At 43.1% G+C, this 27,951-nt stretch overlaps 1 protein-coding gene across 1 annotated transcript in view; it reads right to left on the bottom strand.

Moving 5' to 3' along the window:
• The window catches only part of CSRP2 (cysteine and glycine rich protein 2), a 253,393-nt gene that overhangs the window by 11,179 nt on the left and 214,263 nt on the right, over positions 1-27,951 (bottom strand). The window contains exon 5 of the mRNA XM_053716762.1: positions 8,010-8,103. Within this exon, the coding sequence (XP_053572737.1) occupies positions 8,010-8,103 (94 nt within the window). The remainder of the gene's footprint in view (positions 1-8,009; positions 8,104-27,951) is intronic.

Raw genomic sequence — 27,951 nt, 5'->3', positions numbered from 1 at the left:
AAAGGAAATTATCTGGTAAGCATAATTTATGTTATCCTTCTTAATACAGGGAGAGTCCACAACTGCATTCCTTGTGGAAAATTATACCCAAACTCCAGAGGACACTGAATGCTAATGGGAGGGCAAAAAGGAGAGGCGGCCCCCATCTGAGGGCACGACAGTCTGGAAAACCCTTTCTCCTGAAGGCTACTTCAACAGAAGCAAAAAGTTGTTTCAAATTTACGAAAAAGAATGTAAGGAGGAACAGGTAGCCACCCTACAAATCTAATCCACAGAGGCCTTATTTTAGAAGACCCAAGAGGATGACACTTCTCTCGTAGAATGAGCCATAATCCTCTGAGGAGGCTTGTGTCCCACTGTCACATATGCCAAGCGGATGATACTCAACTAAAAGATAAGGAAGTCAAAGATGCCTTCTGACCATTATGCTTCCCAGATAGATAACAGAGAAAAAAAAATCTGTCTATTCCTATGTAGCCTGAAGATAGAACTTCAAGGTACGACCCATATTATGTAGAAAAACTTTCCTTTGAGAAGAAGGAATAGGACATAAGAAAAGAACCACAATTTCTTGAAGTTGTGATTTGACAAAACCTTAGGAGGAAATCCGAACTAGGTTCGTAGAACAGCCTTAGTATCATGGAACACCAGATAAGCAGGGTCGCATAGCAAGGTTGCAATCTCAGAGACTTCTGCACACAGAAACAATAGTTAGACGGAAAGGATCTTCCAACATAACAACTTAAAGTCAACCTCATGCATAGGTACAAAAGTAGCCCGATGCAAAACCTTAAGAACAAGATCTAAACTCCAAGGAGGAGCATCAGATCGACACACAGGCCTGATCGTAGTCAGAGCCCTAACAAAAAACTGTATGTCCGGAAGCTCAACGAGCCTCTAGTGCAGTAAAAACAGACAGGGTCAAAACTGTCCCAACAAGGAACAAGCTAAGAGGCCCTTCTCTAGACTATCCTGAAGGAAGGAAAGAATACTGGCAGACTTGAATAGTGTGCCAGGGTGAACCACGCTCTTCACAGAAGAAGGGGGTCCTCCACATCTCATGATAGATAATGAGGAACCGGCTAACGCACTTGAAGGAGAGGACCATAACCTCTCAGAAACCCTTGTTTGGCTAAGACTAAGCGTCATCTCGCAGTCCGCCTCAGAGAAATAAGATTTGATGAATCAAAGGGGCCTTGTTCCAGCAGATCCCTGCAACAAAGTAACCCTCATGGAGAAGACGACATCCCCACCAAACCGCAAATCACGATCTTCGTGGCCGCAACTGATGCCTGCTAGGTTCGAGCCAGCACTCGAGGAAGGAGTGATATGGACTCCCGGTCACACGGTGCGCAATGCAACAATCTTACCGGAATCTATGCCGTGGAACAGAAACACGGTCCTTCAAGTGTGACAAACTGTAGCATCGCTTCTGACATGGACTTGATAAAAAGCAGGCAGTGAAACTCATCAACACTGATTGCTTAGGAGCTGTTAATATGAGTCTAGATGGTTTCGCATAAAGACTATCCCTGCATCTCCAGACTAACTTTCATCAATGCTCTCACTGAGAGGCTGACAAGACAAATTAAAACTCCAGTCCCTTATGAAGGGTATCTACCCTTCTAAAAATGGAACTACTCCAAATCTTTTGACACATCTCTGCCAAACTCCTGTGACAAAAGGCAAATAATGACTGGGGGATGAGGGAAGTGGGGAAGGTATTTAAGCCTTTGGCTGAGTGTCTTTGCCTTATCCTGGTGGCCAGGTTCAGTATTTCCTACTAATGAATGCAGCTGTGGACTCTCCCTGTATTAAGAAGGAAAAAAACAACATAATTTATGCTTACCTGATAAATTTATTTCTCTTGTGGTGTATCCAGTCCACGGATCATCCATTACTTGTAAGATAATCTCCTTCCCAACAGGAAGTTGCAAGAGGATCACCCACAGCAGAGCTGCTATATAGCTCCTCCCCTAACTGCCATATCCAGTCATTCGACCGAAAACAAGCAGAGAAAGGAGAAACCATAGGGTGCAGTGGTGACTGTAGTTTAAAATTAAAAAAATACCTGCCTTAAAATGAAAGGGCGGGCCGTGGACTGGATACACCACAAGAGAAATAAATTTATCAGGTAAGCATAAATTATGTTTTCTCTTGTAAGGTGTATCCAGTCCACGGATCATCCATTACTTCTGGGATACCAATACCAAAGCTAAAGTACACGGATGAAGGGAGGGACAAGGCAGGTACTTAAACGGAAGGTACCACTGCCTGTAAAACCTTTCTCCCAAAAATAGCCTCCGAAGAAGCAAAAGTATCAAATTTATAGAATTTTGAAAAGGTATGAAGCGAAGACCAAGTCGCCGTCTTGCAAATCTGTTCAACAGAAGCCTCATTTTTAAAGGCCCAAGTGGAAGCCACAGCTCTAGTAGAATGAGCTGTAATCCTTTCAGGAGGCTGCTGGCCAGCAGTCTCATAAGCTAAGCGGATTATACTTATTAGCCAAAACGAAAGAGGTTGCCGAAGCCTTTTGACCTCTCCTCTGTCCAGAGTAGACAACAAACAAAGCAGATGTTTGACGAAAATCTTTAGTACCTTGTAAAAAATACTTTAAAGCACGAACCACGTCAAGATTGTGTAATAGACGTTCCTTCTTTGAAGAAGGATTAGGACACAATGATGAAACAACAATCTCCTGATTGATATTCTTATTAGATATCACCTTAGGTAAAAACCCAGGTTTGGTACACAGAACTAACTTATCTGCATGGAAGATCAGATAAGGAGAATCACATTGTAAGGCAGATAACTCGGAAACTCTACGAGCCGAGGAAATAGCTACCAAAAAAAGAACTTTCCAAGATAAAAAAGTTTGATATCTATGGAATGAAGAGGTTCAAACGGAACCCCCTGAAGAACTTTAAGAACCAAATTTAAACTCCAAGGTGGAGCAACAGGTTTAAACACAGGCTTGATTCTAACTAAAGCCTGACAAAATGCCTGAACGTCTGGAACATCCGCCAGACGCTTGTGCAAAAGAATAGATAGCGCAGAAATCTGTCCCTTTAAGGAACTAGCTGACAATCTTTTCTCCAATCCTTCTTGGAGAAAAGATAATATCCTGGGAAACCTGACCTTACTCCATGAGTAGCCCTTGGATTCACACCAATAAAGATATTTACGCCATATCTTATGATAGATTTTCCTGGTGACAGGCTTTCGTGCCTGAATTAAGGTATCAATGACTGACTCGGAGAAACCACGCTTTGATAAAATCAAGCGTTCAATCTCCAGGCAGTCAGCCTCAGAGAAATTAGATTTGGATGGTTGAAAGGACCTTGAAGTAGAAGGTCCTGTCTCAGCGGCAGAGTCCATGGTGGAAAGGATGACATGTCCACCAGATCTGCATACCAAGTCCTGCGTGGCCACGCAGGCGCTATCAAGATCACTGATGCTCTCTCCTGCTTGATTTTGGCAATCAGACGAGGGAGCAGAGGAAACGGTGGAAACACATAAGCCAGGTTGAAGGACCAAGGCGCTGCTAGAGCATCTATCAGCGTTGTCTTGGGGTCCCTGGACCTGGATCCGTAACAAGGAAGCTTGGCGTTCTGGCGAAACGCCCTGAGATCCAGTTCTGGTTTGCCCCAACGATGAGTCAATTGTGCAAACACCTCCGGATGGAGTTCCCACTCCCCCGGATGAAAAGTCTGTCGACTTAGAAAATCTGCCTCCCTGTTCTCTACACCTGGGATATGGATAGCTGATAGGTGGCAAGAGTGAAACTCTGCCCAGCGAATTATCTTTGAGACTTCTAACATCGCTAGGGAACTCCTTGTTCCCCCTTGATGGTTGATGTAAGCCACAGTCGTGATATTGTCAGACTGAAATCTGATGAACCTCATTGTCGCTAGCTGAGGCCAAGCCTGAAGAGCATTGACTATCTCTCTCAGTTCCAGAATGTTTATTGGAAGGAGTGTCTCCTCCTGAGTCCACGATCCCTGAGCCTTCAAAGAGTTCCAGACTGCCCCCCAGCCTAGAAGGCTGGTATCTGTCGTTACAATTGTCCAATCTGGCCTGCGAAAGCTCATTCCCTTGGACAGATGGACCCGAGATAGCCACCAGAGAAGAGAATCCCTGGTCTCTTGATCCAGATTTAGTAGAGGGGACAAATCTGTGTAATCCCCATTCCACTGACTGAGCATGCATAGTTGCAGCGGTCTGAGATGTAGACGTGCAAACGGCACTATGTCCATTGCCGCTACCATTAAGCCGATTACTTCCATACACTGAGCCACCAAAGGGCGAGAAGTGGAATAAAGAACACGGCAGGAATTTAGAAGTTTTGATAACCTGGACTCTGTCAGGTAAATCCTCATTTCTACAGAATCTATTAGAGTTCCCAGAAAGGAGACTCTTGTGAGAGGGGATAGAGAACTCTTTTCCTCGTTCACCTTCCACCCATGCGACCTCAGAAATGCCAGAACTATGTCCGTATGAGCCTGTATCAGAATGTCGTCTAAATAAGGGGCCACTGCTATGCCCCGCGGTCTTAGTACTGCCAGAAGTGACCCCAGAACCTTTGGAAAGATTCTTGGGGCTGTAGCTCACCCAAAGGGAAGAGCTACAAACTGGTAATGCCTGTTCAGGAAGGCAAACCTGAGAAACCGATGATGATCTTTGTGTATCGGAATGTGAAGATAAGCATCCTTTAAATCCACTGTAGTCATGTATTGACCCTCCTGGATCATAGGTAGGATGGTACGAATAGTCTCCATCTTGAATGATGGAACTCTGAGGAATTTGTTTAAAATCTTGAGATCTAAAATTGGTCTGAAGGTTCCCCCTTTTTTGGGAACCACAAACAGATTTGAGTAAAATCCCCGTCCTTGTTCCTCCTGTGGACCAGGATGGATCACTCCCATAACTAGGAGGTCTTGAACACAGTGTAAGAATGCCTCTCAATTTATCTGGTTTGCAGATAATTGTGAAAGGTGAAATCTCCCTTTTGGAGGAGAAGCTTTGAAGTCCAGAAGATATCCCTGGGATACAATTTCCAATGCCCAGGGATCCTGGACATATCTTGCCCAAGCCTGGGCGAAGAGTGAAAGTCTGCCCCCTACTAGATCCGTTACCGGATAGGGGGCTGATACTTCATGCTGACTTTAGGGGCAGCAGCAGGCTTTTTGCCCTGCTTACCTTTGTTCCAGGTCTGTTTAGATCTCCAGACCGACTTGGATGGGCAAAAGTTCCCTCTTGTTTTGCATTAGAGGAAGTCAATGCCGTACTCTCCTTGAAGTTTCGAAAGGCACGAAAATTAGTCTGTTTGGCCCTTGATTTGGACCTATCCTGAGGAAGGGCATGACCTTTTCCTCCAGTGATATCAGAAATTATCTCCTTCAAACCAGGCCCGAATAGGGTTTGCCCCTTGAAGGGAATGTTAAGCAGCTTAGACTTTGAAGTAGCGTCAGCTGACCATGATTTAAGCCATAGCGCCCTGCGCGCTTGAATAGCAAAACCAGAATTCTTAGCCGTTAGTTTAGTCAAATAAACAATGGCATCAGAAACAAAAGAATTGGCTAGCTTAAGTGCTCTAAGCTTGTCAAGTATGTCATCCAATGGGGTCTCTACCTGTAAAGCCTCTTCCAGAGACTCAAACCAGAAAGCCGCAGCAGCAGTGGCTGGGGAAATGCATGCAAGGGGCTGTAGAATAAAACCTTGTTGAATAAACATTTTTTTTAAGGTAACCCTCTAACTTTTTATCCATTGGATCTGAGAAAGCACAACTGTCCTCGACAGGGATAGTAGTACGCTTAGCTAGAGTAGAAACTGCTCCCTCCACCTTAGGGACTGTCTGCCATAAGTCCCGTGTGGTGGCTTCTATTGGAAACATTTTCTTAAAAATAGGAGGGGGAGAGAACGGCACACCTGGTCTATCCCATTCCTTAGTAATAATTTCTGTAAACCTTTTAGGTATTGGAAAAACATCAGTGCACACCGGCACTGCATAGTATTTGTCAAATCTACACAATTTTTCTGGCACTGCAATTGTATCAAAGTCATTTAGAGCAGCTAAAACCTCCCTGAGCAACACGCGGAGGTGTTCAAGCTTAAATTTAAATGTAGACATATCTGAATCAGGTTGAATCTTTTTCCCTGAATCAGAAACTTCACCCACAGAAAGAAGCTCTCCTTCCTCAGCTTCTGTATATTGTGAGGGAGTATCAGACATAGCTCTTAAAGCGGCAGTATGCTCTGTATTTCTTCTAACTCCAGAGCTGTCTCGCTTTCCTCTAAACCCAGGTAGTCTGGATAATACTGCTGACAGGGTATTATCCATGACCGCCGCCATGTCTTGCAAAGTAAACGCTATGGGCGCACTAGATGTACTTGGCGCCATTAGAGCGTGAGTCCCTTGAGCGGGAGTCAAAGGGACTGACACGTGGGGCGAGTTAGTCGGCATAACTTCCCCCTCGTCAGATTCCTCTGGTGATAAATTTTTTAAAGACAGAATATGATCTTTATTACTTAAAGTGAAATCAGTACATTTGGTACACATTCTAATAGGGGGTTCCACCATGGCTTCTAAACATAATGAACAAGGAGTTTCCTCTATGTCAGACATGTTTAAACAGACTAGCAATGAGACCAGCAAGCTTGGAAAACACTTTAAATCAAGTTAACAAGCAAAAAATAAAAAACAGTGCTGTGCCTTTAAGAGAAACAAATGTTGTCAGAATTTGAAAAACAGTGAAAAAAAAGCAGTAATTCAAACGTTCAGTGTGTATAATAAGCTAACAGAGCATTGCACCCACTTGCAAATGGATGATTAACCCCTTAGTTCAAAAAACGGATAAAAAAAAAACGATAGAGACGTTTTTTAACAGTCACACCAAACTGCCACAGCCTTGCTGTGGGCCTACCTTCCCCAACAAATGATTTTGGAAAGCCTAAGAGCCCTTGAGAGAGGTCCTATAGCATTCAGGGTACTCCTGGAGGAAGCTGGATGTCTCAGTCTGTAAAAGTTACTGTGCAAAAAAGCGCTAAATTAGGCCCCTCCCACTCATAGTAACATAGTGGAAAGCCTCAGGAAACTGTTTCTAGGCAAATTTAAGCCAGCCATGTGGAAAAAAACTAGGCCCCAATAAAGTTTTATCACCAAAGTATATATAAAAACGTTAAACATGCCAGCAAACGTTTTATATTGTAAATCTGTAAGAGTATTACCTCAGAAAGTAAGCATGATACCAGTCGCTATTAAATCACTGTATTCAGGCTTACCTTACATAAATCTGGTATCAGCAGCATTTTCTAGCATTCATCTCTAGAAAAATCTTTAACTGCACATACCTCATAGCAGGATAACCTGCACGCCATTCCCCCGCTGATGTTTACCTCTCTCTTCAGTCATGTGTGAGAACAGCAATAGATCTCAGTTACAACCTGCTAAGATCATAGAAATCACAGGCAGATTCTTCTTCTATTTTCTGCCTGGGACAAAATAGTACAACTCCGGTACCATTTAAAAATAAACTTTTGATTGAAGAAAAAAAAACAGCTACGTTACACCACTTCTCTCTACCTCCATGCTTGTTGAGAGTTGCAAGAGAATGACTGGATATGGCAGTTAGGGGAGGAGCTATATAGCAGCTCTGCTGTGGGTGATCCTCTTGCAACTTCCTGTTGGGAAGGAGAATATCCCACAAGTAATGGATGATCCGTGGACTGGATACACCTTACAAGAGAAACATAAGAGCTGGAAAGCTAAAACCTTTCTGCATTTTTTTTGGTGGAATGTGTGTGCAACAGGAATTTGTAGTATTTATTTTGTGTTTGTACAGTGACCAAAATGAGTGACCTCTGTGTGTGTTAGAACAGGGCTTGAAAAATGTGTTAAATTATGGCAGGCAGACTACAAATTTAGGATCCAGTTAGTATCATTTATTTCAGCTACAAAAATCTTGAATTCAATACAATACAAAAAAAACTCACTTTTATTATTCACTCACCTTTGCAATATATTTCTCCTTCTTTTTCAGTTAAAGTTGTTGATTCTAGACTTTTTCCACATTTCGCACATCTGAAACAATTCTTATGCCATGGCTAAAAGAGAAATATATACACTTAAAGGGACAGTCAAGTCCAACAAAAACTTTCATGTTTCAAATAGGGCATGTCATTTTAAACAACTTTCCAATTTACTTTTATCACCAATTTTGCTTTGTACTCTTGCTATTCTTAGTTGAAAGGTAAACCTAGGGAGGCTCATATGATAATTTCTAAGCCCTTAAAGGCTGCCTCTTATCACATGCTTTTTTATTTGCTTTTCAAAACAGGGGAGAGCTAGTTCATGTGAGCCATATAGATAACATTGTGATCACGCCCATGGGTTTTTTTTTTATCCCAAAGCATGGGGGAGGTGTCTATTACCTATTCAGGTGTACATTTTAACATTACCAGCACATAGCTCAAAAATTCACAGCTCCATCTAGTGGTAGAAATGGCCATCCATTCTATCTACAAGTAACCTAGAAAAACAACATAAAAACAGAATTTATGCTTACCTGATAAATTACTTTCTCTTGCGGTGTATCCAGTCCACGGATTCATCCTTACTTGTGGGATATTCTCATTCCCTACAGGAAGTGGCAAAGAGAGCACACAGCAGAGCTGTCCATATAGCTCCCCCCTAGCTCCACCCCCCAGTCATTCGACCGAAGGTTAGGAGAAAAGGAGAAACCATAGGGTGCAGTGGTGACTGTAGTTTAAACAAAAAAATGTATTAACCTGACCTAATTGCCAGGGCGGGCCGTGGACTGGATATACCGCAAGAGAAAGTAATTTATCAGGTAAGTATAAATTCTGTTTTCTCTTGCAAGGTGTATCCAGTCCACGGATTCATCCTTACTTGTGGGATACCAATACCAAAGCTTTAGGACACGGATGAAGGGAGGGAACAAGACAGGTAACCTAAACGGAAGGCACCACTGCTTGTAAAACCTTTCTCCCAAAAATAGCCTCCGAAGAAGCAAAAGTATCGAATTTGTAAAATTTGGCAAAAGTATGCAGTGAAGACCAAGTCGCTGCCTTACAAATCTGTTCAACAGAAGCCTCATTCTTGAAAGCCCATGTAGAAGCCACAGCTCTGGTGGAATGAGCTGTAATTCGTTCAGGAGGCTGCTGTCCAGCAGTCTCATAAGCCAATCGGATGATGCTTTTCAGCCAGAAGGAAAGAGAGGTAGCAGTAGCTTTCTGACCTCTCCTCTTACCAGAATAGACAACAAATAAGGATGATGTTTGTCTGAAATCCTTGGTTGCTTGCAAATAGAATTTCAAAGCACGAACCACATCAAGATTGTGTAATAGCCGTTCCTTCTTTGAAGCTGGATTAGGACACAGGGAAGGAACAACGATTTCCTGGTTAATATTCTTATTAGAAACAACTTTTGGAAGAAAACCAGGTTTGGTACGCAAAACTACCTTATCTGCATGGAACACCAGATAGGGTGAATTACACTGCAAAGCAGACAATTCTGAAACTCTTCGAGCAGAAGATATAGCTACCAAAAACAAAACTTTCCAAGATAATAACTTAATATCTATGGAATGTAAAAGGTTCAAACGGAACCCCTTGAAGAACTGAAAGAACTAAATTTAGACTCCATGGCGGAGCCACAGGTTTATAAACAGGCTTGATTCTGACTAGAGCCTGAGCAAACGCTTGTACGTCTGGTACCTCTGCCAGACGCTTGTGTAAGAGAATAGACAGAGCAGATATCTGTCCCTTTAAGGAACTAGCTGACAGTCCTTTCTCCAATCCTTCTTGGAGAAAAGACAATATTCTGGGAATCCTAATCTTACTCCATGAGTAACCCTTGGATTCACACCAACAAAGATATTTTCGCCATATCTTATGGTAGATTTTCCTAGTGACAGGCTTTCTAGCCTGAATCAGTGTATCTATAACTGACTCAGAGAAACCACGCGTTCAATCTCCAAGCAGTCAGACGCAGGGAAACTAGATTTGGATGCTTGAATGGACCCTGTATTAGAAGATCCTGCCTCAAAGGCAGTGTCCATGGTGGAACAGATGACATGTCCACTAGGTCTGCATACCAAGTCCTGCGTGGCCACGCAGGCGCTATCAGAATCACCGAAGCCTTCTCCTGCTTGATTCTGGCGACCAGACAAGGGAGAAGAGGAAACGGTGGAAAGACATAAGCCAGATTGAAGGACCAAGGCGCTGCTAGAGCATCTATCAATACCGCCTTGGGGTCCCTGGACCTGGATCCGTAGAGAGGAAGTTTGGTGTTCTGACGGGATGCCATCAGATCCAATTTTGGAGTGCCCCATAGCTGAGTCAGCTGAGCAAAAACCTCCGGGTGGAGTTCCCACTCCCCCGGGTGAAAAGTCTGACGACTTAGAAAATCTGCTTCCCAGTTGTCCACTCCTGGGATGTGAATTGCTGAGAGATGGCAGGAGTGATCCTCCGCCCACCTGATTATTTTGGAGACTTCCTTCATCGCTAAGGAACTCTTCGTTCCCCCCTGATGATTGATGTAAGCTACAGTCGTGATGTTGTCCGACTGAAATCTGATGAATTTGGCCGCAGCTAGTTGAGGCCATGCCTGAAGCACATTGAATATCGCTCTCAGTTCCAAAATGTTTATCGGGAGAAGAGATTCTTCCCGAGACCACAGGCCCAAGTAACCCTTGGATTCACACCAACAAAGATATTTTCGCCATATCTTATGGTAGATTTTCCTAGTGACAGGCTTTCTAGCCTGAATCAGTGTATCTATAACTGACTCAGAGAAACCACGCGTTCAATCTCCAAGCAGTCAGACGCAGAGAAACTAGATTTGGATGCTTGAATGGACCCTGTTTTAGAAGATCCTGCCTCAAAGGCAGTGTCCATGGTGGAACAGATGACATGTCCACTAGGTCTGCATACCAAGTCCTGCGTGGCCACGCAGGCGCTATCAGAATCACCGAAGCCTTCTCCTGCTTGATTCTGGCGACCTGACAAGGGAGAAGAGGAAACGGTGGAAAGACATAAGCCAGATTGAAGGACCAAGGCGCTGCTAGAGCATCTATCAATACCGCCTTGGGGTCCCTGGACCTGGATCCGTAGAGAGGAAGTTTGGTGTTCTGACGGGATGCCATCAGATCCAATTTTGGAGTGCCCCATAGCTGAGTCAGCTGAGCAAAAACCTCCGGGTGGAGTTCCCACTCCCCCGGGTGAAAAGTCTGACGACTTGATGTAAGCTACAGTCGTGATGTTGTCCGACTGAAATCTGATGAATTTGGCAGCAGCTAGTTGAGGCCATGCCTGAAGCACATTGAATATCGCTCTCAGTTCCAAAATGTTTATCGGGAGAAGAGATTCTTCCCGAGACCACAGGCCCTGAGCTTTCAGGGAGTACCAGACTGCACCCCAGCCTAACATCGGTCGTTACAATGATCCATTCTGGTCTGCGGAAACATGTTCCCTGAGACAGATGATCCTGAGACAACCACCAGAGAAGAGTCTCTGGTCCAATTGTATCTGAGGAGACAAGTCTGCGTAATCCTCATTCCACTGTTTGAGCATGCACAGTTGCAGTGGTCTGAGATGTAGTTGAGCAAAAGGGACTATGTCCATTGCCGCTACCATTAATCCGATTGCCTCCATGCACTGAGCTATAGATGGCTGAGGAATGGAATGAAGTACTCGGCAAGTAGCTAAAAGCTTTAACTTTCTGACCTCCGTCAGAAATATTTTCATTTCTACCGAATCTATTAGTGTTCCCAGGGAGGGAACCCTTGTGAATGGGGACAGAGAACTCTTTTCGATGTTCACCTTCCACCTGTGAGACCTTAGAAAGGCCAGCACAACTCCGTGTGAGCCTTGGCTCTGGGAAAAGACGACGCCTGAATTAGGATGTCGTCTAGATAAGGTGCTACTGCTATGCCCTGCGGTCTTAGCACCGCCAGAAGGGAACCTAGCACCTTTGTGAAAATTCTGGGAGCAGTGGCCAAACCGAAGGGAAGAGCCACGAACTGGTAATGCTTGTCCAGAAAAGCGAACCTGAGAAACTGGTGATGATCTTTCTGGATAGGGATATGTAGGTATGCATCCTTTAAATCCACGGTAGTCATATATTGACCTTCCTGGATCATAGGTAAGATTGTCCGGATGGTCTCCATCTTGAATGATGGAACTCTGAGGAATTTGCTTAGAATTTTTAGATCCAGGATTGGCCTGAAATTTCCTTCCTTTTTGGGAACCACAAACAGGTTTGAGTAAAAACCCAGTCCTTGTTCTGCAATTGGAACTGGATATATCACTCCCATCTTGAGTAGATCTTCTACACAGCGTAAGAACGCCTCTTTCTTTGTCTGGTCTGTAGACAGAGGAGAAATGTGGGACCTTCCCCTTGGAGGGGAGTCCTTGAATTCTAGAAGATATCCCCGAGTAACAATCTCTAATGCCCAGGGATCGGGAACATCTCTTGCCCAAGCCTGAGCGAAGAGAGAGAATCTGCCCCCTACCAGATCCAGTCCCGGATCGGGGGCTACCCCTTCATGCTGTCTTAGTAGCAGCTGCAGGCTTCTTGACCTGTTTACCCTTGTTCCAGCCCTGCAAAGGCTTCCAGGTTGCCTTGGGCTGTGAAGTGTTACCCTCTTGCTTTGCGGTTGCAGAGGTTGAAGAAGGACTGCTCCTGAAGTTGCGAAAGGAACGAAAATTTGCCTTGATTTTAGCCTTAAAAGGCCTATCTTGCGGGAGAGCATGGCCCTTTCCCCCGGTGATATCCAAAATAATCTCTTTTAACTCGGGCCCGAAAAGGGTCTTTCCTTTGAAAGGGATATTCAGTAATTTTGTTTTGGACGACACGTCAGCCGACCATGACTTAAGCCAAAGCACTCTGCGCGCCATAATGGCGAAACCAGAATTTTTCGCCGCTAACTTAGCTAATTGCAAAGCGGCAGAGATAAAAGAATTAGCCAGCTTTAAAGCATTAATACTATCCATGACTTTGTCATATGAAGTCTCCCTCTGGAGTGACTCCTCCAGAGCCTCAAACCAAAAAGCCGCTGCAGTAGTTACAGGAATAATGCAGGCAATAGGTTGGAAAAGGAAACCTTGTTGAACAAATATTTTCTTTAGTAAACCTTCTAACTTTTTATCCATAGGATTTTTAAAAGCATGAGTGTCTTCAATTGGGATGGTTGTGCACTTAGCTAGTGTCGAAACTGCCCCCTCTACCTTAGGGACCGTCTGCCACGCGTCCCCCCTGGGATCAGTTATGGGGAACATTTTCTTAAAGATAGGGGGGGGACAAAAAGGTACACCTGGTCTCTCCCACTCCCTAGCAACAATATCCGCCACCCTCTTAGGGATCGGAAACGCATCAGTGTATACAGGGACTTCTAGATATTTGTCCATTTTACATAATTTCTCTGGGACCACCATAGGGTCACAATCATCCAGAGTTGATAAAACCTCCCTAAGCAATACGCGGAGGTGTTCCAATTTAAATTTAAACGCTAGTGAATCTGATTCTGCCCGCTGAGAAACCTTTCCTGAGTCAGAAATTTCTCCTTCAGACATCACATCCCTCGCCCCAACGTCAGAGTGTTGTGAGGATACATCAGATAAACCTCCCAAAGCTTCCGACTGCTCCTCATCTGTTCTTAAAAGAGAGCTATCGCGCTTTTTAGGGAAAACTGGCAGTTTGGATAGAAAGGCCGCAAGGGAATTATCCATGACTGTCGCTAGTTGTTGCAATCTAATAGGTGCCAATGCACTAGAGGTACTAGGTATCGCTTGAGCGGGCGTAACTGGTGATGACACATGGGGAGAGGAAGGCGGACTATCCTCATTACCTTCAGTCAAAGAATCATCTAGGGCTATATTTTTAAGTGACACAATATGATCCTTGAAGTGTATAGACACATTAGTGCACTTGGGACACATTTTGAGTGGGGGTTCCACCATGGCTTCTGAACACATAGAGCAAGGCTTTTCCTTAGCGTCAGACATGTTTAACAGATTAGTAATATACACAAGCAGGCTTGGAAAACACTTTAATCAATAAAAAATACAATTTGAAATAAACGGTACTGTGCCTTTAAGAAATAAAAAGCATACAAAATTTTACAAAACGGTGAAAAATGAACCAAATCACAGTATTTACCTAATGCTTCGATATGATTGCACAGCAAGTTTCAGCCTGATTAACCCTTTAATGCCCAAACCGGAGCAGTTTAAAGTCTGCAACCGGATAATAAACTACAGCACCTTGCCACAGCAGCCTGCCGTGGCCCTACCTGCCCTTAGGGATTAGTTTTGTGAAAGTCAAGCCTCTGGAAGTCCTCAAACAGTCTCTGAACCCTCCATGTGAAGCAACATGAGCAATCTGTCAGGATTAACTGCGCAACTGAGGCACAAAATTAGGCCCCTCCCACTACACTCCGGAGTTGTGAGGCCTTCAGAATCCCCATTTTAGGTGACTAAAATAATGCCATGTGGAATAAAAACCCCGTAATTAACACACCAAAAGTGTTTAAAAAGTGTCTATAATGAGTATTTTGTTCAATAAAATAATCGATTGCCCTGCAACAGTGTCAACCAGCCTAATGAGCCCTCTTAAATAAGCCTTCAGTTCTATACTGAGTCTCAGAACATGGCTTACCCTTCCCACATGTGGATTCTTGTCAGTCTTCTAGCATTATCTTGTCTTTTTTCTAAAAGATGACTGAAACATAGCTTAATGCAGTTAAGCCTGCAAACTGTTCCCCCAAACTGAAGTTTTCTGGTACTCCTCAGTCCTGTGTGGGAACAGCAATGGATTTTAGTTACAACATGCTAAAATCATTTTCCTCTCAGCAGAATTCTTCATCACATTTCTGCCAGAGAGTAAATAGCACAAACCGGTACTATTTAAAAATAACAAACTTTTGATTGAAGATATAAAACTACAAATCTAACACCACATTCACTTTACCCTCCCGTAGAGAGGCCCTGCTGCCAGAGCCGACAAAGAGAATGACTGGGGGGGTGGAGCTATATGGACAGCTCTGCTGTGTGCTCTCTTTGCCACTTCCTGTAGGGAATGAGAATATCCCACAAGTAAGGATGAATCCGTGGACTGGATACACCTTGCAAGAGAAAACAGAATTTATGTTTACCTGATAAATTACTTTCTCCAACGGTGTGTCCGGTCCACGGCGTCATCCTTACTTGTGGGATATTCTCCTCCCCAACAGGAAATGGCAAAGAGCCCAGCAAAGCTGGTCACATGATCCCTCCTAGGCTCCGCCTACCCCAGTCATTCGACCGACGTTAAGGAGGAATATTTGCATAGGAGAAACCATATGTTACCGTGGTGACTGTAGTTAAAGAAAATAAATTATCAGACCTGATTAAAAAAACCAGGGCGGGCCGTGGACCGGACACACCGTTGGAGAAAGTAATTTATCAGGTAAACATAAATTCTGTTTTCTCCAACATAGGTGTGTCCGGTCCACGGCGTCATCCTTACTTGTGGGAACCAATACCAAAGCTTTAGGACACGGATGAAGGGAGGGAGCAAATCAGGTCACCTAAATGGAAGGCACCACGGCTTGCAAAACCTTTCTCCCAAAAATAGCCTCAGAAGAAGCAAAAGTATCAAATTTGTAAAATTTAGAAAAAGTGTGCAGTGAAGACCAAGTCGCTGCCTACATATCTGATCAACAGAAGCCTCGTTCTTGAAGGCCCATGTGGAAGCCACAGCCCTAGTGGAGTGAGCTGTGATTCTTTCAGGAGGCTGCCGTCCGGCAGTCTCATAAGCCAATCGGATAATGCTTTTAATCCAGAAGGAGAGAGAGGTAGAAGTTGCTTTTTGACCTCTCCGTTTACCAGAATAAACAACAAACAAAGACAAAGTTTGTCTGAAATCCTTAGTAGCTGCTAAGTAAAATTTGAGAGCACGAACTACATCCAAGTTGTGCAACAAACGTTCCTTCTTTGAAACTGGATTAGGACACAAAGAAGGCACAACTATCTCCTGGTTAATGTTTTTGTTAGAAACAACTTTTGGAAGAAAACCAGGTTTAGTACGCAAAACCACCTTATCTGCATGGAACACCAGATAAGGAGAAGAACACTGCAGAGCAGATAATTCTGAAACTCTTCTAGCAGAAGAAATTGCAACCAAAAACAAAACTTTCCAAGATAATAACTTAATATCAACGGAATGTAAGGGTTCAAACGGAACCCCCTGAAGAACTGAAAGAACTAGGTTGAGACTCCAAGGAGGAGTCAAAATTTTGTAAACAGGCTTGATTCTAACCAGAGCCTGAACAAAGGCTAGAACATCTGGCACAGCTGCCAGCTTTTTGTGAAGTAACACAGACAAGGCAGAAATCTGTCCCATCAAGGAACTTGCAGATAATCCTTTTTCCAATCCTTCTCGAAGGAAGGATAGACTCTTAGGAATCTTAACCTTGTCCCAAGGGAATCCTGCAGATTCACACCAACAGATATACCAAATTATGTGGTAATTTTTCTGGTTACAGGCTTTCAGGCCTGAACAAGAGTATTAATAACAGAATCTGAGAACCCTCGCTTTGATAAGATCAAGCGTTCAATCTCCAAGCAGTCAGCTGGAGTGGGTCGAACGGACCTAGAACAAGAAGGTCTCTCAAAGGTAGCTTCCATGGTGGAGCCGATGACATATTCACCAGATCTGCATACCAAGTCCTGCGTGGCCACGCAGGAGCTATCAAAATCACCGACGCCCTCTCCTGATTGATCCTGGCTACCAGCCTGGGGATGAGAGGAAACGGCGGGAACACATAAGCTAGTTTGAAGGTCCAAGGTGCTACTAGTGCATCCACTAGAGCCGCCTTGGGATCCCTGGATCTGTACCCGTAGTAAGGAACTCTGAAGTTCTGACGAGAGGCCATCAGATCCATGTCTGGAATGCCCCACGGTTGAGTGACTTGGGCAAAGATTTCCGGATGGAGTTCCCACTCCCCCGGATGCAATGTCTGACGACTCAGAAAATCCGCTTCCCAATTTTCCACTCCTGGGATGTGGATAGCAGACAGGTGGCAGGAGTGAGACTCCGCCCATAGAATGATTTTGGTCACTTCTTCCATCGCTAGGGAACTCCTTGTTCCCCCCTGATGGTTGATGTATGAACTTGGCCCTCGCTAGCTGAGGCCAAGCTTTGAGAGCATTGAATATCGCTCTCAGTTCCAGAATATTTATCGGTAGAAGAGATTCTACCCGAGACCAAAGACCCTGAGCTTTCAGGGATCCCCAGACCACGCCCCAGCCCATCAGACTGGCGTCGGTCGTGACAATGACCCACTCTGGTCTGCGGAAGGTCATCCCTTGTGACAGGTTGTCCAGGGACAGCCACCAACGGAATGAGTCTCTGGTCCTCTGATTTACTTGTATCTTCGGAGACAAGTCTGAATAGTCCCCATTCCACTGACTGAGCATGAACAGTTGTAATGGTCTTAGATGAATGCGCACAAAAGGAACTATGTCCATTGCCGCTACCATCAAACCTATCACTTCCATGCACTGCGCTATGGAAGGAAGAGGAACGGAATGAAGTATCCGACAAGAGTCTAGAAGTTTTGTTTTTCTGGCTTCTGTCAGAAAAATCCTCATTTCTAAGGAGTCTATTATAGTTCCCAAGAAGGGAACCCTCGTTGACGGAGATAGAGAACTCTTTTCCACGTTCACTTTCCATCCGTGAGATCTGAGAAAGGCCAGGACAATGTCCGTGTGAGCCTTTACTTGAGGAAGGGACGACGCTCGAATCAGAATGTCGTCCAAGTAAGGTACTACAGCAATGCCCCTTGGTCTTAGCACCGCCAGAAGGGACCCTAGTACCTATGAGAAAATCCTAGGAGCAGTGGCTAATCCGAAAGAAAATGCCACGAACTGGAAATGCTTGTCCAGGAATGCAAACCTTAGGAACCGATGATGTTCCTTGTGGATAGGAATATGTAGATACGCATCCTTGAAATCCACCTTGGTCATGAATTGACCTTCCTGGATGGAAGGAAGAAGTGTTCGAATGGTTTCCATCTTGAACGATGGAACCTTGAGAAACTTGTTCAAGATCTTGAGATCTAAGATTGGTCTGAACGTTCCCTCTTTTTTGGGAACTATGAACAGATTGGAGTAGAACCCCATCCCTTGTTCTCCTAATGGAACAGGATGAATCACTCCCATTTTTAGCAGGTCTTCTACCCAATGTACGAATGCCTGTCTTCTTATGTGGTCTGAAGACAACTGAGACCTGTGGAACCTCCCCCTTGGAGGAAGCCCCTTGAACTCCAGAGAATAACCTTGGGAGACTATTTCTAGCGCCCAAGGATCCAGAACATCTCTTTCCCAAGCCTGAGCGAAGAGAGAGAGTCTGCCCCCCACCAGATCCGGTCCCGGATCGGGGGCCCGCATTTCATGCTGTCTTGGTAGCAGTGGCAGGTTTCCTGGCCTGCTTTCCTTTGCTCCAGCCTTGCATAGGTCTCCAGGCTGGATTGGCTTGAGAAGTATTACCTTCCTGCTTAGAGGACGTAGCCCTTGGGGCTGATCCGTTTCTGCGAAAGGGACGAAACTTAGGTTTATTTTTGGTCTTGAAAAGACCTATCCTGAGGAAGGGCGTGGCCCTTGCCCCCAGTGATATCAGAGATAATCTCTTTCAAGTCAGGGCCAAAGAGTGTTTTCCCCTTGAAAGGAATGTCAAGCAATTTGTTCTTGGAAGACGCATCCGCTGCCCAAGATTTTAACCAAAGCGCTCTGCGCCACAATAGCAAAACCCAGAATTTTTTCGCCGCTAACCTAGCCAATTGCAAGGTGGCGTCTAGGGTGAAAGAATTAGCCAATTTAAGAGCACGAATTCTGTCCATAATCTCCTCATAAGAAGAAGAATTACTAATAATCGCCTTTCCTAGCTCATCAAACTAGAAACACGCGGCTGCAGTGACAGGGACAATGCATGCAATTGGTTGTAGAAGGGAACCTTGCTGAACAAACATCTTTAGCAGACCTTCTAATTTTTTATCCATAGGATCTTGGAAAGCACAACTATCTTCTATGGGTATAGTGGCGCGCTTGTGTAGAGTAGAAACCGCCCCCTCGACCTTGGGGACTGTCTGCCATCAGTCCTTTCTGGGGTCGACTATAGGAAAACAATTTTATAAATATGGGGGGAGGTACTAAAGGTATACCGGGCCTGTCCCATTCTTTACTAACAATGTACGCCACCCGCTTGGATATAAGAAAAGCTTCGGGGGGCCCCGGGGCCTCTAAGAACTTTTCCATTTTACATAGTGGTTCTGGAATGACCAGATAATCACAATCATCCAAATTGGATAACACCTCCTTAAGCAGAGCGCGGAGATGTTCCAACTTAAATTTAAAAGTAATCACATCAGGTTCAGCTTGTTGAGAAATGTTTCCTGAATCTGAAATTTCTCCCTCAGACAAAACCTCCCTGGCCCCCTCAGACTGGTGTAGGGGCCCTTCAGAAACCATATCATCAGCGTTCTCATGCTCTACAGAATTTTCTAAAACAGAGCAGTCGCGCTTTCGCTGATAAGTGGGCATATTGGCTAAAATGTTTTTGATAGAATTATCCATTACAGCCGTTAAATGTTGCATAGTAAGGAGTATTGGCGCACTAGATGTACTAGGGGCCTCCTGTATGGGCAAGACTGGTGTAGACGAAGGAGGGGATGATGCAGTACCATGCTTACTCCCCTCACTTGAGGAATCATCTTGGGCATCATTTTTACTAAAAATTTTTTTTTTTTTTTTTATGACATAAAATACATATAGTTAAATGAGAAGGAACCTTGGTTTCCCCACAGTCAGAACACAATCTATCTGGTAGTTCAGACATGTTAAACAGGCATAAACTTGATAACAAAGCACAAAAAACGTTTTAAAATAAAACCGTTACTGTCACTTTAAATTTTAAACTAAACACACTTTATTATTGCAATTGCGAAAAGGTATGAAGGAATTGTTCAAAATTCACCAAAATTTCACCACAGTGTCTTAAAGCCTTAAAAGTATTGCACACCAAATTTGGAAGCTTTAACCCTTAAAATAATGGAACCGGAGCCGTTTTTATATTTAACCCCTTTACAGTCCCTGGAATCTGCTTTGCTGAGACCCAACCAAGCCCAAAGGGGAATACGATACCAAATGATGCCTTCAGAAAGACTTTTCTATGTATCAGAGCTCCACACACATGCAGCTGCATGCCATGCTGTCCTCAAAAACAAGTGCGCCATACCGGCGCGAAAATGAGGCTCTGACTATGATTAGGGAAAGCCCCTAAAGAATAAGGTGTCTAAAACAGTGCCTGCCGATATAATCATATCAAAATACCCAGAATAAATGATTCCTCAAGGCTAAATATGTGTTAATAATGAATCGATTTAGCCCAGAAAAAGTCTACAGTCTTAATAAGCCCTTGTGAAGCCCTTATTTACTATCTTAATAAACATGGCTTACCGGATCCCATAGGGAAAAACATAATTTATGCTTACCTGATAAATTCCTTTCTTCTGTTGTGTGATCAGTCCACGGGTCATCATTACTTCTGGGATATAACTCCTCCCCAACAGGAAATGCAAGAGGATTCACCCAGCAGAGCTGATATAGCTCCTCCCCTCTACGTCAGTCCCAGTCATTCGACCAAGAATCAACGAGAAAGGAGTAACCAAGGGTGAAGTGGTGACTGGAGTATAATTTAAAAGATATTTACCTGCCTTAAAAACAGGGCGGGCCGTGGCCCTTACCTCCTGTAATGTCAGCGATAATTTCTTTCAAACCGGGCCCAAATAAAGACTGCCCCTTGAAAGGTATATTAAGTAATTTGGACTTAGAAGTAACATCAGCTGACCAGGATTTTAGCCACAGTGCTCTACGTGCCTGTATGGCGAATCCAGAGTTCTTAGCCGTAAGTTTGGTTAAATGTACTACGGCCTCCGAAATGAATGAATTAGCTAGTTTAAGGACTCTAAGCCTGTCCATAATATCGTCTAGCGTAGATGAACTAAGGTTCTCTTCCAGAGACTCAATCCAAAATGCTGCCGCAGCCGTAATCGGCGCGATACATGCAAGGGGTTGCAATATAAAACCTTGTTGAACAAACATTTTCTTAAGGTAACCTCTAATTTTTTATCCATTGGATCTGAAAAAGCACAGCTATCCTCCACCGGGATAGTGGTACGCTTAGCTAAAGTAGAAACTGCTCCCTCCACCTTAGGGACCGTTTGCCATAAGTCCCGAGTGGTGGCGTCTATTGGAAACATCTTTCTAAATATTGGGGGGGGTGAGAACGGCACACCGGGTCTATCCCACTCCTTAGTAACAATTTCAGTTAATCTCTTAGGTATAGGAAAAACGTCAGTACTCGCCGGTACCGCAAAGTATTTATCCAACCTACACAGTTTCTCTGGTATTGCAACGGTGTTTACAATCATTGAGAGCCGCTAAGACCTCCCCTAGTAATACACGGAGGTTCTCCAATTTAAATTTAAAATTTGAAATATCTGAATCCAATCTGTTTGGATCAGAACCGTCACCACAGAATGAAGCTCTCCGTCCTCATGCTCTGCAAGCTGTGACGCAGTATCAGACATGGCCCTAGTATTGTCAGCGCACTCTGTTCTCACCCCAGAGTGATCACGCTTGCCTCTTAGTTCTGGTAATTTAGACAAAACTTCAGTCATAACAGTAGCCATATCATGTAATGTTATCTGTAATGGCCGCCCAGATGTATTAGGCGCCATAATATCACGCACCTCCCGGGCGGGAGATGCAGGTACTGCCGCGTGAGGCGAGTTAGTCGGCATAACTCTCCCCTCGCAGTTTGGTGAAATTTGTTCACATTGTACAGATTGACTTTTATTTAAAGTAGCATCAATACAGTTAGTACATAAATTTCTATTGGGCTCCACCTTGGCATTGGAACAAATGACACAGATATCTTCCTCTGAGTCAGACATGTTTAACACACTAGCAATAACTTGCAACCTGGTTATAATCTTTTTTAGCAAAAACGTACTGTGCCTCAAAGAGGTACTTAAACGATTAAATGACAGTTGAGATAATGAACTGAAAAACAGTTATAGCATCGACTTTAAAATAACCCAACTTTTAGCAAAGGTTTGTTCCCATTAGTAAATAACAATAACTAAATTTGACATAAAAAATTATAGAGTAACGTATTTATTCACAGTCAATATAAAATTCTCACAGCTCTGCTGAGAGAATGTACCTCCCTTCAAAGAAGTTTGAAGACCCCTGAGATCTGTCAGTGAACCGGATCATGCAAGAATATAATAGTAGCTGACTGGAAATTTTTGATGCGTAGCAAAAGAGCGCCAAAAACGGCCCCTCCCTCTCACACACAGCAGTGAGGAGAAACGAAACTGTCACAATTTAAAGCAGACAACTGCCAAGTGGAAAATAATGCCCAAACATATATTCACTCAGTACCTCAGCAATGTAAACGATTCTACATTCCAGCAAAAACGTTTAACATGATAATATTTATTAAAAGGATTAGTGACCTTTAACAGAGTAGTTCCGGTGAAATACCATTCCCAGAATACTGAAGTGTATACATACATGTCATTATAACGGTATAGCAGGATTTTCTCATCAATTCCATTCAGAAAATAAAAACTGCTACATACCTCAATGCAGATTCATCTGCCCGCTGTCCCCTGATCTGAAGCCTTTACCTCCCTCAGATGGCCGAGAACAGCAATATGATCTTAACTACTCCGGTTAAAATCATAGTAAAAAACTCTGGTAGATTCTTCTTCAAACTCTGCCAGAGAAGTAATAACACGCTCCGGTGCTATTGTAAAATAACAAACTTTTGATTGAAGTCATAAAAACTAAGTATAATCACCATAGTCCTCTCACACATCCTATCTAGTCGTTGGGTGCAAGAGAATGACTGGGACTGACGTAGAGGGGAGGAGCTATATCAGCTCTGCTGGGTGAATCCTCTTGCATTTCCTGTTGGGGAGGAGTTATATCCCAGAAGTAATGATGACCCGTGGACTGATCACACATAACAGAAGAAATGACAGCTTCCAGCATTACATCGTCTTGTTAGAATGTGTCATACCTCAAGCAGTAAGAGACTGCACACTGTTCCCCCAACTGAAGTTAATTGCTCTCAACAGTCCTGTGTGGAACAGCCATGGATTTTAGTTACGGTGCTAAAATCATTTTCCTCATACAAACAGAAATCTTCATCTCTTTTCTGTTTCTGAGTAAATAGTACATACCAGCACTATTTTAAAATAACAAACTCTTGATTGAATAATAAAAACTACAGTTAAACACTAAAAAACTCTAAGCCATCTCCGTGGAGATGTTGCCTGTACAACGGCAAAGAGAATGACTGGGGTAGGCGGAGCCTAGGAGGGATCATGTGACCAGCTTTGCTGGGCTCTTTGCCATTTCCTGTTGGGGAGGAGAATATCCCACAAGTAAGGATGACGCCGTGGACCGGACACACCTATGTTGGAGAAATCAATTTTATATAATGATGATATATACAAAAAAGATATATATATATACATATATACATACACACACACACATGCATACAATGTATCACAATTCAACAGTTAATTTAAAGGGCTACAATCAGAAGAATTCTATACTTTTATTGTTCAATGCCAGGGGACAGCAATGGGGTCTAATGTCGCCCCAACATATGCCAATGTCTTTATGAATGTCTATGAAGAGAGGTTTGTATACACTCATGGAGCATTTTTACAGTATGGAATATGCTGGTTTAGATACATAGATGACATTTTTGGCATATGGGGGGGCGACATTGACTCCTTGCTTGAATTTGTGCCGATTTAAATGTTTCTACCAGACACATTAAGTTGAAATTAGTAAGTAGTGAGGAATCTATTGATTTCCTTGATACAACTATATACAAGATGGATGGGAGACTAAAAGTTGATTTATACAGGAAGGAGAGGGACAGGAACAGTTTATTGAAGTATGAGAGTGCTCACTATCCTCCCCTTATAAATAGTCTCCCTAAGAGTCAGTTGCTACGAGTAAAAAAGATTGTGTCTGACAATGAACTAGCTCAGATTAGATTAAAAGAAATGGGAGATCTGTTTTTACAGAGAGGATATCCTAAATCACTGATAGTAATTTGAGTGAAAGAATTGGTAGGATCATTAGGAAACATTGGTCTATCCTCAAAGAATTGAACCCCAATATTGCAGAATTTCAAGTTGCACCTATGCCTGCCTATAAGCGTTGTAGAAACATAAGAGATGTTCTGGTAAAAGCAGATGTTGGCTCTAGTAGGAAGAATATTCAGACTTGTCTTTCTACCCCTAAAGTAGGTTGTTTCCCTTGTTTGGGATGTTGCAATTGTAATAACATCATTAAAGGGGATTTTTTTGTACATCCTTTAAATGGGAGAAAATTTAAAATTACAGGTTTTTTTACTTGTAATTCAGATTACATTATATATCTTATCAAATGTCCCTGTTCCAAAATTTATATTGGAGAATCTACCAGAAGTGTCAGAGATAGGATAAATGAACACAAGTCAAACATTCGTTGTGGTAATAGAGATGCCCCTGTTTCCAACCATTTTTTACAGGCAGGACATAGTGTCTCGCAACTTAGGTTCAGATAATAGAACAGGTTAAAAAACCTAGAAGAGGAGGTGATAGACATAAACTATTGAAGTGTAGAGAAACATTTTGGATTTACACCTTACAGTCTTTGATCCCCTTAGGTATGAACAAAGAAATAGACTGGAATGTTACCCTTTGATTCTTTGTAATAAGCATAGAATTCTTCTGATTGTTGCCCTTTAAATTAACTTTTGAATTGTGATACATTGTATGTATATATATATATATATATATATATATATATATATATATATATATATATATATATATCTTTTTGTATATATTATCATTATATAAAATTGATTTTATGTTGTTTTTCTAGGTTACTAAGTAGATAGAATGAATGGCCCTTTCTACCACTAGATGGAGCTGTGAATTTTTGAGCTATGTGCTGGTAATGTTAAAATGTGCACCTGAATAGGTAATAGACACCTCCCCCATGTTTTGGGATAAAAGGGGTGGTTTCTGGGCTTGTTTTTATATCACAATATTAAGGTCACTTAGACCGAAACATCGTGCTGTTGTACTGTTTGATGCCCCAATAAAAGAAAAGATTGAATTGCCTTCAGTGTGGTGCTGTTCCTACTTGGATTTTACTTAGAAGATGCTTAGACACAAGTTAATCACCGAGGTAAAAAGTATATTAATATAATAACAGTGTTGGTTATGCAAAACTGGGGATTGGGTAATAAAGGGATTATCTATCTTTTTAAACAAGAAAAATTCTGGTGTTGACTGTCCCTTTAACACAAAAATGTAAACCACCACCAGAACAATGATATAACAAATAGAGGTGTAACAAGGCCACACTGGGCTCTTGTGCAAAAGCACAAGCTGTTCCAACAGCTACAAAGGGTCAACAGGAGCTGCTTCTCTGTGACTGAGAGTCATCTTTCATCTTGGTTAATAAGCACCAGAGGATATGCACTTCCTGTACAAATATGATGTACAGGCAAAACCAAACCCTTTCCTTACACCGTGAGCCCTGTTTTTCATGGTACCACAACAAGGGATAGGAATCAGGTGGAGCCTGGGACCTACCAGTCCTTCCTGTAGTGACGCCACAACTTCTTCTAGAGTTGGATGGGCCCCCTAAAGGTGTGGACGCAGTCTCAATTGAGACGTTTGCGTTATGCCCCTAACAAATTGTGTCAGATACAATTTTAGCTCAGAAAAAAAAAAAAAAAGAAAAAAAAAAAAAAAGAAGAAGAAGAGGAAATCCAGGATCCATAAAAGGTTAAAATCCAAAACTTTATTGTAGAAGGATAAAATCCATAAACAGCAGCACTGGGTACAAAAGTCTGCTTCTTGGTGATTTAAGTGCGGGTTGTCAACCACATTACCCAGGTTTTCTTAGGATTTGCTGAGCGCTTATTTAAAACATTTGAAGATGGGGTACGGAGAGTAACATTCTCAACTTGTTATCATTAACTTTAAAAACAGAATTTATGTTTACCTGATAAATTTCTTTCTCCAACGGTGTGTCCGGTCCACGGCGTCATCCTTACTTGTGGGATATTCTCTTCCCCAACAGGAAATGGCAAAGAGCCCAGCAAAGCTGGTCACATGATCCCTCCTAGGCTCCGCCTACCCCAGTCATTCGACCGACGTTAAGGAGGAATAATAGCATAGGAGAAACCATATGGTACCGTGGTGACTGTAGTTAAAGAAAATAAATTATCAGACCTGATTAAAAAACCAGGGCGGGCCGTGGACCGGACACACCGTTGGAGAAAGAAATTTATCAGGTAAACATAAATTCTGTTTTCTCCAACATAGGTGTGTCCGGTCCACGGCGTCATCCTTACTTGTGGGAACCAATACCAAAGCTTTAGGACACGGATGAAGGGAGGGAGCAAATCAGGTCACCTAAATGGAAGGCACCACGGCTTGCAAAACCTTTCTCCCAAAAATAGCCTCAGAAGAAGCAAAAGTATCAAACTTGTAAAATTTGGTAAAAGTGTGCAGTGAAGACCAAGTCGCTGCCCTACATATCTGATCAACAGAAGCCTCGTTCTTGAAGGCCCATGTGGAAGCCACAGCCCTAGTGGAATGAGCTGTGATTCTTTCGGGAGGCTGCCGTCCGGCAGTCTCGTAAGCCAATCTGATGATGCTTTTAATCCAAAAAGAGAGAGAGGTAGAAGTTGCTTTTTGACCTCTCCTTTTACCTGAATAAACAACAAACAAGGAAGATGTTTGTCTAAAATCCTTTGTAGCATCTAAATAGAATTTTAGAGCGCGAACAACATCCAAATTGTGCAACAAGCGTTCCTTCTTTGAAACTGGTTTCGGACACAGAGAAGGTACGATAATCTCCTGGTTAATGTTTTTGTTAGAAACAACTTTTGGAAGAAAACCAGGTTTAGTACGTAAAACCACCTTATCTGCATGGAACACCAGATAAGGAGGAGAACACTGCAGAGCAGATAATTCTGAAACTCTTCTAGCAGAAGAAATTGCAACTAAAAACAAAACTTTCCAAGATAATAACTTAATATCAACGGAATGTAAGGGTTCAAACGGAACCCCCTGAAGAACTGAAAGAACTAAATTGAGACTCCAAGGAGGAGTCAAAGGTTTGTAAACAGGCTTGATTCTAACCAGAGCCTGAACAAAGGCTTGAACATCTGGCACAGCTGCCAGTTTTTTGTGAAGTAACACCGACAAGGCAGAAATCTGTCCCTTCAGGGAACTTGCCGAAAATCCTTTTTCCAATCCTTCTTGAAGGAAGGATAGAATCCTAGGAATCTTAACCTTGTCCCAAGGGAATCCTTTAGATTCACACCAACAGATATATTTTTTCCAAATTTTGTGGTAAATCTTTCTAGTTACAGGCTTTCTGGCCTGAACAAGAGTATCGATAACAGAATCTGAGAAACCTCGCTTCGATAAAATCAAGCGTTCAATCTCCAAGCAGTCAGCTGGAGTGAAACCAGATTCGGATGTTCGAACGGACCCTGAACAAGAAGGTCTCGTCTCAAAGGTAGCTTCCAAGGTGGAGCCGATGACATATTCACCAGATCTGCATACCAAGTCCTGCGTGGCCACGCAGGAGCTATCAAGATCACCGACGCCCTCTCCTGATTGATCCTGGCTACCAGCCTGGGGATGAGAGGAAACGGCGGGAACACATAAGCTAGTTTGAAGGTCCAAGGTGCTACTAGTGCATCCACTAGAGCCGCCTTGGGATCCCTGGATCTGGACCCGTAGCAAGGAACTTTGAAGTTCTGACGAGAGGCCATCAGATCC

This window comes from Bombina bombina, chromosome 6 (assembly GCF_027579735.1).
Source record: "Bombina bombina isolate aBomBom1 chromosome 6, aBomBom1.pri, whole genome shotgun sequence".
In the NCBI taxonomy this organism is placed as follows: domain Eukaryota; kingdom Metazoa; phylum Chordata; class Amphibia; order Anura; family Bombinatoridae; genus Bombina; species Bombina bombina.
Note: the sequence above shows the minus strand (reverse complement) of the source record. Positions and strands in the feature narration are given on the sequence as shown.